General features: G+C 37.9%; 1 protein-coding gene across 3 annotated transcripts; it reads left to right on the forward strand.

Annotated features, from left to right (window-relative positions):
- Positions 1-460: 460 nt before the first annotated feature.
- Positions 461-8,971, forward strand: LOC107878788. Of its 3 annotated transcripts, XM_047393362.1 has the most exons (3): positions 461-962; positions 2,028-2,324; positions 2,370-4,014. In XM_047393362.1, the coding sequence occupies exon 3, from the start codon at positions 2,956-2,958 to the stop codon at positions 3,910-3,912; it is 957 nt and encodes a 318-aa protein (XP_047249318.1). In that variant the 5' UTR covers positions 461-962; positions 2,028-2,324; positions 2,370-2,955; the 3' UTR covers positions 3,913-4,014. The 3 variants fall into 3 exon arrangements, with proteins under 3 accessions (XP_047249318.1, XP_016581406.1, XP_016581405.1); XM_016725920.2 differs by lacking the exons at positions 2,028-2,324; positions 2,370-4,014 and adding an exon at positions 6,703-8,971 and having other exon boundaries at positions 464-962; XM_016725919.2 differs by lacking the exons at positions 2,028-2,324; positions 2,370-4,014 and adding an exon at positions 6,708-8,971 and having other exon boundaries at positions 465-962.
- The last annotated feature ends 3,712 nt before the right edge of the window (positions 8,972-12,683 follow it).

A 12,683-nucleotide genomic window follows, 5' to 3' on the forward strand; every position in this document is an offset into this window, starting at 1 on the left:
ATTTCTCCATGAAACTTTTTTCTACTTTGTATTTGATGGTAAAATAAAGAGTTTTGAATAAAGTGATGGAAACAAATTTTTGATCTTTTGCAGTGTATCTCATTATGATATTGGTTTGCAGTTTGCCTTACACAGCCGAAAAAAAAAAAAAACTCGGACATTTGAAGGGTCGAATTGGGCTAATCCATTATTTTAATTTTAATGAAATTGTTATTTACATGTAATACCATTAATATAGGCATTATTCTAGTTAATAAGATCTACTATTGTGTTTACATATATTATTTTAGATGTTTTTATAAAAAAAAATTATTTATTGATAGGAAGGTTTGAGTTATTTAATATAAATTTCTAAATTATTTTTGTAATCATGGATAGGTTTTCCTTCTTTCCTTTTTATTTGTATATATTTGATACAGATAATAATATATTTTTATTTTAATCATTTGAGAGTCATAAATTTAACACTTGATCAAAAGAATCTAGGAGGATCAATAAGATCGACGTTTAATTACAAGTTTATGATTAACATCCCTTTAAATGAAATATTAACCAAACAACTAAAAGAAAATCCAAAAAAGCTCTCTCTCGAAATACTTTGTCGTCAAACCCTAAAGTTGTTGTAACTCGTTGGAAGTGGAGGTTGGGCCAACTACTTCCTCAGTGGTGAGGAACCTCCTAAGATGTCTTATATCAATACTATCAAACCACCAAAACCTCACTAATAACCTATTCCTCTAAAATTGATTTCTTATTTACATGGAGAACCCCGTATTATTTGAGAGGAGGAGGAAGTAAATCAAATGATTATCAATGAAGACTTGCAGTTTGCAGTGATATGAATGTTTTCGTATGGCTGGCCGGAGATTCAAGATTTAAGAAACCTCATAACAATACAATGTGAGTTGAAGAGGAAAGTGAATATGAGGCTCCTTAGTAATAAGCACATGTACACCTATTATGTAAGCCCCAATTCTATATCACTCATAATTATTGGTCAAATCCAATGAGTACACTTAAGTAGCATCCTTTATTTGATCTTGAGGAGACCTCAATTGTAATTGCATGGATTTCTTTCCCTTCTTTGCCTCTAATTTTTTTTTTTTTTTTTTTTTTTAAAAAAGAAGCAGTATTCTCACTGACGGCAACAATTGAAAAACCATTGCAAGTCGACTTGACTACACAGAATAAAACAAGGCCTAGTTTTGTAAGAGTCAAAGTACAAGTAGATTTACTAGGGGAGTTCACTAAGGGGATCAATGCAGGAATGAGACTAAAAGGTGGTGAGATTAGAGAGAAGTGGGTGAACATTAGATATGACTATGTGCCAAAGTATTATAAGACTTGCAAGCTGCAAGGTCACAATGAGAAGGAGTGTTTTATGATTCATCCAGAACTGTATCTAAAAAAGGAAGAGAAAGGGGATTACAAAACTGAGGACAAAGAGGATATGAGTGACTTTCTGAGTAAAAATGTGAAAGTTGAGTAACTCTTTGAGTAAAAATATGAAAGTTGAGTGACTTTCAGGAATAAAAGTTCAAAGTTGAATGACTTTCTGAGATAAAAAATTAAAGTTGAGCGACCATTTGAGTTATTAACTCAAAAAAGGCGAGATATAAATAAAGGATGAGAAAGGGAAGGTGATACAAGGAGGAGAATGTTATGAACCCAACCAGTGAACCAACATTAGACAACGAAGTCAATAGGCTGGCCGTTCAAACTGAAAATTTGGGCCTGAGAAGCAGCCACGTAGGAGCAATAGGCAGAAACATGTCAATAGGCTTTCGAAGGATTATATATGGCAACCGGGATGAGGCACCTGTATATTGTGCAGTATCTAGGATAGAAGTAGGGCATCATCGTACTGTGTTGCAGCGTATTCTCATGTCCTCGCCTCTCTTTCTCTCTATAACCTTTCTCATCTTTACCCTGTTCTTCTAGCAGTAGTAACTATATAAGTTAGTATCGTTCATCTTTGCTTTCGTTTCAATAAAATTCACCTGTGCTACTTGTTATTGAAAGTTCAGGACACAACATTGGTGCTTTCATTGTTGTATTCCAATGGTGGATACTCGACTCAAGCAACTTGAAGAGGCACAAATGGGCATGGCCCGGGAGATGTCAGAACTTCGTTTGACAGTCGATGGTCAGCAAAAATTGATGCAAGAAGTTCTTAATCAAGTGCCATTGATTGGTTCTCAATTAAAGTATCCTTTGGCAGAATCTTCTCGCTCGAAATTAGCCGAAGTTGTTCTGTCTTCCCGCATCGACGGCGGTAACCCAGTTATGCTCCGACACAAATCCGCATCTGTGGAGCTGAGTAGGTTTTCTGTGCTCCGACACAAATCCGCATCTGTGGAGCTGAGTAGGTTTTCTGGCGAACACCCGGATGCCTGGGCATTTCAAGTTGAACGGTATTTTACTTTTTACTCTATCCTCCCAGAGCAACAATTATCTCTGGCTTCTTTTTATTTGGATGGGACCGCTCTTGAATGGTAGCACTGGCTCTTCCGAAACAAGCAGTTGGTTGATTGGCCTCATTTTGCTTCTAAGCTACTCATTCGATTTCGGAAAAAGGAATTGGAGTATCCAGAAGGCCGGCTAGCGTAACTTTGTCAAACTTCCACTGTCACCGACTATCAGGCTAGGTTTGAAACTATCGCTAATGAGACTGAGGAGATACCAGACACCTTGATGGTCAAGTTATTTGTATCTGGACTTCGTTTAGATATCAAAACTAATGTGTTGGTTCATAAACCCAGCACTCTTGATGAGGCTATTTCCTTGGCCCATACCCATGAGCAGCGTTTTAATCTAGAAAAAGGGCCAATGCAACCAGCTTTTGCTAGAACCCAACCTCTACTACCCAACCCTCAGTCTTGATCTCTAGCACCCTTTAGAAACACAGGTGTTCCCTCTGCTAAGTTTCCCATCAAACGTTTGTCTCCAGTTGAGATGCAACAACGTCGGGAAAAAGGACTGTGTTATTATTGTGATGAGAAATATGTGGCTAATCATCGGTGCCCAAATTTGCCTCGAATCCTTCTACTCGAAGATGATTTAGACCCCCTAAGTCCGGCATTAGACGATACCACCATGGAAGAATTGTTAACTGCGAAGCTCCAAGGCTTGGAATTGCAAGCTCAATCTACAATTTCATACCATGCCTTGGTTGGAGGCCATTCTCCTACTATTTTACGTTTCAAAGGGCACATCCAGGGGTCTCCGATCACTGTTTTGGTTGATGGGGGAAGTACACATAATTTCATTCTCACGGTTACACCCATTACTAATTTTGCGGTAGTTGTGGGTAATGGCCAACGTCTCTGGTGTGAAGGGGTGATTCGAGATGTACGATTCTCAGTCCAAGGTACTGACCTTCCTATGGACTTGCATGTATTGGACTTCCATGGGGCAGATGTGGTACTTGGAGGGGCTTGGCTGGCCACTCTAGGACCTGTTCTTACTGATCATTCCAAACGTCATATGGAATTCTATTTGGACAGCAAGAAAGTGCAATGGGTAGGTGACTCACCGGACGATCTTCAACAGGCTCAGTTGAAAACACTACGCCGCTCTTCGGCCACCGATGCAATTGCTTCATATTTTTGCCTTTTCTTGGTGCACGAGGGCACTGTTATTGAGAATGATAAAGATATATCCCCTGACTTAGGTGCATTATTGAATTCATATTCTGGAGTTTTCAACAAACCACAGGGGTTGCCTCCTGTTCGGGCTACGGATCATGTGATTCACATCAATCCCAATGCTGGGCCTATTAATGTTAAGCCCTATCGTTATCCACATTTTCAGAAACAAATTATGGAGCAATTAGTTTTGTATATGTTAAGGGATGAAATTATCCAGCCTAGTACAAGTCCCTTTTTATCACTCGTGTTATTAGTTCGCTAGAAAGATGGCTCTTGGCATTTTTGTGTCGATTATTGAGCTCTCAATGCCATCACTGTACGGGATAGGTTTTCGATTCCTTCTATTGATGAGCTATTTGATGAACTGTACAGGGCTCAATTTTTCTCCAAGTTGGACTTACTGTCTGGCTATCATCAAATCAGAGTTCGTCCTGTTGATGTCCCAAGCGACCCATGACGGCCATTACGAGTTCTTGGTCATGCCATTCGGTTTAACTAATGCCCCCTCCACCTTTCAAGCCACCATGGATGATGTGTTTCGCCCATATCTTCACAAGTTTTTGTTGGTTTTCTTCGATGATATTCTTATTTATAGTACGTCGTGGTTGATACACTTGGAATATCTAGAATTGGTTTTCAAATTGCTCCAACAAGATTAACTGGTGGCTAAACGCAGTAAATGCCAATTTGGGAAGAGAACTATTTATTATTTGGGCTATCTGATCTCTCCCGATGGACTAGCAGTGGATCCTTACAAAATTTCCACTATTAAACAGTGGGCTGCACCAAATACAGTGAAGGAGGTACGCAGTTTTTTGGGCCTCGCCGGGTACTACAGACGATTCATTCATCACGTTGCAATTATTGCTAGTCCTTTGTTTGATTTACTACGAATGGACGCCTTCCTGTGGACTGCTCAAACCCAACAAGCTTTTGAAGAATTGAAAGTTCGACTCAGTTCCACCCCTGTCTTGGCCTTGCCCAACTTTGATGATGACTTTCACATGGAAACTGATGCTTCTGGTGTTGGTATTGGCGCTATTCTTTCACAGAAGGGACATCCGATTGCTTACTATAGTCAGAAGTCAAGCCCTCAAATGAAAAAGGCTTCCACTTACCATCGTGAGATATATGCAATTACTCAAGCCGTGGCAAAATGGAGGCAGTACTTGTTGGGTCGACGTTTCACCATTTTCACTGATCAACAGTCCTCAAAAACCTCACTAATCAAGTAATTCAAACACCGGAGCAACAAAAGTGGCTTGGAAAGCTGGTAGGATATGATTTCACAATACGTTACCGGCTGGGAAAGCAGAACAAGGCCGCTGATGCCTTGTCCAGACCACCTGATGCTGGAGTGTTGTTTGCTATTTTAGAAAGCACTTATGAGTGGCTTGGGGAACTGTTAGAAGCGAATAAATGCCATCCAGAATTGTTGTCCGTTCAACAGGGGTTGGGGAGCGAACCTGCTGCATACGCTGACTATACTTTTCACAAAGGGCTCATCTTCTACAAAGGACGTCTGGTAATACCACGAGATTCTCCCTTGAAGCAATTGTTACTTTCAGAATTTCATGATTCGAATATAGGGGGTCATGCTGGAGTTGCTCGTACTTTTCATCGTTTGGCCTCGAATTTTTATTGGCCAGCAATGCGTAATGATGTTAAGGTTTACATTGCTTCGTTCCAGACTTGTCAGCGTTCTAAGGACATTAATCGATTGCCAGCAGGTCTGTTACAACCATTACCGGTGCCGAAGATGGTTTTTGAAGAGTTAGCAATGGACTTTATTACTCGTTTGTCGAGCTCTAAAGGGAAAGCTACCATCATGACTGTGGTTGATAGACTGTCCAAGTATGGACATTTTATTCCTCTCCCAGCAACTTTTAATGCTCAAACTGTGGCTGTAACTTTTGTTATTCATGTGATTAAGCTTCACGGCCCACCGCAAACAATCATAACTGATCGTGACCCTCGTTTCTTGCATACTTTCTGGAAAGAGATAAATAGATTACAGGGGACTGTTTTGGCCATGAGCACGGCGTATCACCCGTAGACAGATGGACAATCTGAGGCATTGAACAAATGTGTTGAGCGGTACTTGCGATACTTTGTAGCCGATAGCCCTCATGAATGGGTATCTATGCTGCCATGGGCTGAATTTTGGTATAATACAACACTTCATACATCAGCTGGGTTGACACCTTTTCAAGCTTTATATAGGAGAGAACCTCCTAATATAGCTCGATACATTCTTGGCAGTGCTTCTGATGATCTCGTTGAGCAATACATGTTGCGTCGGGATGAAGTTTTGGATATGTTGAAGCTCAATCTCTCCAAGGCACAAGATCGAATGGAAGAGTATAATGATAAGGGTCGAATTGAGGATCATTTTAAAGAAGGTGACTGGGTCTTTGTGAAGTTGCAACCGTATAAACAACAATCCTTACAAAGCAGCCAGCAACATAAACTGAGCAGGAAATACTTTGGCCCATACAAGGTGCTCAAGCGAATTGGGTCGGTGGCATATAAACTCCAGCTACCCGAGGAGGCTCGCATTCATCCGGTGTTTCATATTTCGTTGCTCAAACGCTGTAAAGGACAACCCGATCAACAAATTACTCCGTTGAAGCTCCAAGATTCAACTACTCAGAACCTTGAGGACAAGGTTCTCCTTTCAGGAGAGAGTAATGTTATGAACCCAACCAGTGAACCAACATTAGACAACGAAGTAAATGGGATGGCCATCAAACAGAAGAAATTGGGCCTGAGAAGCAGCCACGTAGGAGCAATAGGCAGAAACATGTCAATAGGCTTTCGAAGGATTATATATGGCAACCGGGATGAGGCACGTGTATATTATGCAGTATCTAGGATAGAAGTAGGGCATCATCATACTGTGTTGCAGCGTATTCTCGTGTCCTCACCTCTCTTTCTCTCTATAACCTTTCTCATCTTTACCCTCTTCTTCTAGCAGTAGTAACTATAGTTAGTATCGTTCATCTTTGCTTTCGTTTCCATAAAATTCACCTGTGCTACTTGTTATTGAAAGTTCAGGTTACAACAGAGAAAGAGAATTTAAAGAACAAAGAAGAAAGAATGCTTTCAGAAAGGGGAGACAACAACACAAGGGAGGTATGAATGAAACCCACGACCTCCTGCAAAAAAAATGACGTTACTACCGGCAACAAGCTTAGAGCACTACAAGAGGAGAAATCAGAGTCCAAAGAAGACAATACAAAAGCCAAAGTAAAGAAAGATAAGGCTATATTAGAGAATTAATATGAACAGTGATGGAAAACGAAAGACACAGGCAGAACAAATGAAAGGAAAAATGGAGCACATAGGGAAATCTAGTAGTCAAAACAGACAACAGGATGCACAGAATACTGTTCAAATTGCTGAACATCAGGATGAATCAATAACGAAGGCAGATGATATGGATAAAGTAATGGAAAGTGAACTACCCCAAAATGAAACAACTGATGAAGAAAAGGAACAACCTACAACCAAGGATGATATACAGCAGAGGAAAAAAGTTGAGCAAGAGAACAAATTTGACGATCAAAGTGAAGGGTCTGCAGCACCAAAAATTGGTTCCATGTCCAAACAGGAGAAAAGGGATACACAAAACATAGAAGAGGATGGACGTATAGATCTTAATGTAGAGCAGGTGAGAAAGATGGAGATTTATCACCACGATGGATTGAGAAACATAAAGGAAAAGCAAAAATGGTATCACAACCAATAATACAACAATTACAAATGAATATAAGGAGAAAGAAGGGGTCCTCTTTTACTTCTAAATAATGATAAATAAAGTGATTTTTTGAAATATCAGGTATGTGAAAACTCAAAAATCTTTTGAGAGACTAATAGATCTGCATAGAAGACATCACTATTCATGCATAGCTTTATTTGAGCCTTTTCAAAGTCCTGATGAAATAAAGAGGTACAAAGAAAATTTGTTTTGCCAAATTCTATAGTGAATTGCTCAGCAAAAATCTAAATCTTCTGGGAGGATGGGTGGGATGTTAAAGGTACAACAAATTCTTTTTAGTAACTAACAATGCAATATCAAAGAAGGGGAACAAATAGGGTTTTTAGTATAACTGTAGTTTATGCAAGGTGTAGTGCTTTAGAGATTAGAATTATGAAAGAATTTAGAGAATATCTCTGATCAAATGCAGTGTTCTTAGCTTGTTGGTTGGAACTTTAACACAATTATGGATAAGGATGAAAATCTAGGAGATTCGCTGTAACTCATCAAGAAACTATATACTCTGTCAGTTGTGTTAGTTCCTGTGCTTTAAATGAAGTTAAATTCACTGGATCTAGTTATACTTGGTGGAATGGCAAAATTGAAGAAGATTGCACCTTTAAGAGACTAGTCAGAGTATTTGATAATAGTGAATTTATGCAGCTTCTTCCCAATAGTGAAGTGCAACACTTGATTAGACAGGGATTAGATCTTGCGCCACTGCATGTGATCTGTGATGCATCATCACAAGAGAAGGTGGTGAAGCATAAAGATTTCATTAATGTGGTGAAGGAAGCCTGGTCAGGGGAACTGGATGGGTCACCTTTCACAGTATTACAGACAAAGTTGAAAAAAGTCAGGAATGTTTTGGCACAATGGAGTAAAAAGACTTTTGGCAACATATTCTAAAAGATTGCCACCTTGAAAGATGTAGTGAAGGATAAGGAATTGGAGATATATCACCAACAAAGGAAAACAAAATAGCTTTAAGTAAAGTGGAAGCAGATCTAAAAATATACCTTTATATAAAGGAGGAATACTGAAAGGGAAAGGCTTGAATGAAATGGTTCATTGAGAGGGATAGGAATATAAAGTTTTTGCATGCCTATGTTAAAGGAAGAAGAGAAGAATGCAGGTTACTGAAATACAGATTATGCAAGGGGACCTGATCAGTACCACTCAGAATATTAGAAAAACAGCTAATGTGTTTATGAATTAATTCAAGCAAGATCAAGAGGGTGACAATCTTGATAAGATTCAGTGTATTCCACAATTGGTTACTCAGCAGCATAATGATCAGATGAAGCAGGTGTTTTTTGCATTAACTGGCGAGAGTGCTATCTCTGGACAATTTTCCCAGACGAATCGGGAAATTATAAGTCTTAGTACTTTTGCCAACAAAATAATTTCTAGGTTGTTACATGAAAAAATTGTGCATTTGCTGCCAAGTATAATCTCTCCTAATCAAACTGGTTTTTTGAAGGCGGGAGTATTACTGAGAATGTGCTATTGGCACAAGGGATAATAAGGGACACCAATTTGAGAAACAAACATCATAATATAGTGGTCAAATTGAATATGACAAAGGCTTATGATAGGGTTTCTTGGAAATTTTTAGTAATGGTTATGAAAAGATTTGGATTTTCTGAAAGAAAGATAGATATGATAGTGAGGCGTATAAGTAGTAATTGGTATTTAGTGGTTAGTCAATAGGCAATCTTTTGATTTTTTCCAATCAGCAATCCATTATCTCTCACTCTATTCATTATTGCAGCAGGGGTATTACCAAAAACTTGAACAACTTATTTGAAGATCTTTTGTTCATAGGATATGGAATGCCAAAATGGAGTTCAAAGATAATCACCTTTTTTATGCAGATGACACCATTTTTTTCTGTTCAGGTCATCCAAGATCTATGAAGAAAATGATTAAAATATTGAGGGGTTATGAAAAAATGTTAGGTCAGTTTTGTACAACAACAATAACAACAAACACATTTGGACAACAACAACAGCAACAACAAACACATTTATACTACAACAACAACAACAAACAGTGTATACTGTATATACACACCTTACCAAAAAGTTAGTGTAATCACTTGAGTTTCAGAGAGGGTAGTATGTTCACATACCTTATTCCTAATAACTATTTACATACAAGAACAACAAACTCAGTTTAGGAGGCTACTGTATTGTTGATATGGAATAGGAGTGAACAAATATGAGTTTTTTTTTTTTTGTACACTATCTATAAATTGTGTATTCTCTTCTTGGAAAGACCTTACATTTGTGAGAATTTTGATAATGAAAAATATCAACGTTTGAGAGAATTCAACTAAAAAGACTTATGAGATGAAGGCATAGTTGAACCATCCAATTGGTGGTTTTGACTCCGTATCACATCAACAAGAAAGTTAGTTTCGCCTCGTAAGTTTTACGTTTGCCTCCATAAACTTTTCACAACATTCCAAGATATTTTATAATTTACGTAGAGTTCGATTCTTTGCAGTGTATCTCAATTATGATATTGACTTGCAATTTGCTTTACTCAGCCCAAAAAGAAAAAATTACTTGAGATTTGACGGGTTGAATTCTAATCCATTTTTTTAATAATTTTCTTACACACTAAATATTATAAGGTTAATTACCGTAATACCATTAATATATACATTATTCTAGTTAATAAGATCTACTATTGCGTTTACATGCATTATTTTGGATGTTTTTATAAAAAATCTATTTAATAATATGAAGGTTTGAGTTATTTAATATTAATTTCTAAATTATTTTTGTAATCATAGATAATTTTTCCTTCTTTTCATTTTTTGTATATATTTGTTACATATAAGTAATACATATAATAATATATTTTCATTTTTAATCATACGAGAGTCACATAAATTTAACATATGATCAAAAGTATTTAGGAGGAACAATCACAGATTAACATCCCTTTAAATGAAATATTAACCAAGCAACTAAAAGAAAATCTAAAAAGTTCTCTCTCAAAACACTGTCGTCAAACCCTAAAGTTTTTGTAACTCGTCGGAAGCAGAAGCGGACCTACGTGTTGAGGTGGGGGTGCACGTGCACCCGTAAAGTTCGGAAAAAGTTCTATATATGCACATGTATATATCTGAAGATGCTTATATATAATCATAAGTGCACCCTATTGAACACTAGTGAACTTTGGGTGCCTCGGTTTTAGTTGCGCTTTACCACAGACCTGACCCAGGTTCGATTCCTAGGGTCACGTTTACCTTTGCAAATTTTTTGTTTTATTATTTTTAGCAACGAGGATTCGAACCTACGACCTCCTGAAGGTTCCCTTTTCCGTTAGGCTACTACACTCATTTGCTTTTTTTGAGTTAAGGATTTATTTATTATCCTAAAGCACATATTTAGCCTATGTATGTGTATTTTCGTCATTGCTTAAGCCTCTATTGACCAGTCAGTCCGTCACAACACTATTCCTCATTCGTCATTGAAAGATTCTCAAGGCTTATGTAAAGATAATTCTTCGAATCCTGGGTTCGCCTCTGGTCGGAAGTGGTGAGGAAAACTACTGCGCAAGTCGACTTGGCTACACAGAATATTAAGACAAGGCCTAGTTGCGCAAGAGTAAAAGTAGAGGTTAAAGAGTGGTGAGATCAAATTAAAGAGACGTGGTTGAACATCAGATATGACTATTTGCCAAAGTATTGTAAGACTTGCAACTTGCAAGGTCGAAGTGTTTTGTGATACACCCAGAACTGTATCCAAAAAAGGAAGAAGAAGGGAATAGCAATTTACAAACAACAAAAGAAGGAGGGCGAGATATAAATGAAGGATGACAAAGGGAAGACGATACAAGGAGAAGAATGGGAATTTAAAGAAGAAAGAAGAAAGAAAGCTTTATGCTTTCAGAAAGGGGAGACAAGGGAAGACCTCCTGCAAAAGAAAATGGCGTTACTACTGGCAACAAGTTTGTAGCACTACAAGAGGAGAAATCAGGGTCTAAGGAAGACAATACAGAGAAAGATAATGCTATATCAGAGAATGATGGAAAAAGGAAGACACAGGTAGAACAAATGAAAGGACAGATGGAGCACATAGAGAAATCTAGTGGTCGAAAGAGAAAACAGGATGCACACAATACTTTTTAAGTTGCTGAACATCAGGATGAATCAATAAAGAAGGCAGATGATATGGATAAAGTAATGGAAAGTGAACTACCACAGAATGAAACAACTGATGAAGAAAAGGAACAACCTGCAACCAAGGATGATATACAACAGAGAAAAGAAGTTGAGCAAGAGAATAGGTTTGACGATCAAAGTGAAGAGTCTGCAACACCTAAAAATTAGTTCCATGTCCAAACTGGAGAAAAGGGATGAATGTATAGACCTTAATATAGAGCAGGTGAGCAAGATGAAGATTTATCACCAAGACAAATTGGGAAACTCAAAGGAAAAGGAAAAAGGGTCTCAAAGCCAATTATACAATAACAATCACACATGAATACAAGGAGAAAGAAGCGATCCTTTTTTACATCCGAGTAATGATAAATAAAGTAATTTTTTGAAATATCAGGTCCATGAGAACTCAAAAATCTTTTGAGAGACTAGTAGATCCGCATAGAAGACATCATTATTCATACGTAGCTTTATTAGAGCTTTTTCAAAGTCCTGATAAAATAGAGGGGTACACAAGAAAATTTGATGTACTGCAGTCACTTCCTATATAGAGTACTTTTTATCAGCCATGAATCCCCCAATGAGTGTATTAAATTAGCTTCATAAGATTTTTTCTAAATTCTTTTGGGCATATACCATTGGTGATGCTAAGAATAAGCATTGGATTTCTTGGGAAAATATATGTTATCCCAAAAAGTTATTGTGGTCGCAAGAAAACCCATTTCAGATATGAAACTTTGAATATTGAGAGATGCTGATCACTAATTGAGTCACTCAATTGGAGGGTCTTATGGTCACTCAATTGGAGGGTCTTATGGTCTTGAATCAGGCACAATTTTGTCGGACTTTGAAACACAAAATCAAATCCCTTATTGCCCCAAGGGTGTGTCCTAGTGGTTCAATAAAGTTGGGGTGAACACCATGAGGTCTCAGGTTCAATTTCCAAACACTAGGTGGTTTCTTTCCATCTGTTTTATCCTTGATGGACAAAGTTACCTGCTACCTGTTGCTGGTGGGAGGTATCAGTCATTCCGTAGAATTAGTCGAGGTGAGCACAAGTTGACCCGAACACCACGATTATAAAAAAAATAACGAT

This window comes from Capsicum annuum, chromosome 7 (genome assembly GCF_002878395.1).
Source record: "Capsicum annuum cultivar UCD-10X-F1 chromosome 7, UCD10Xv1.1, whole genome shotgun sequence".
Classification (NCBI taxonomy): domain Eukaryota; kingdom Viridiplantae; phylum Streptophyta; class Magnoliopsida; order Solanales; family Solanaceae; genus Capsicum; species Capsicum annuum.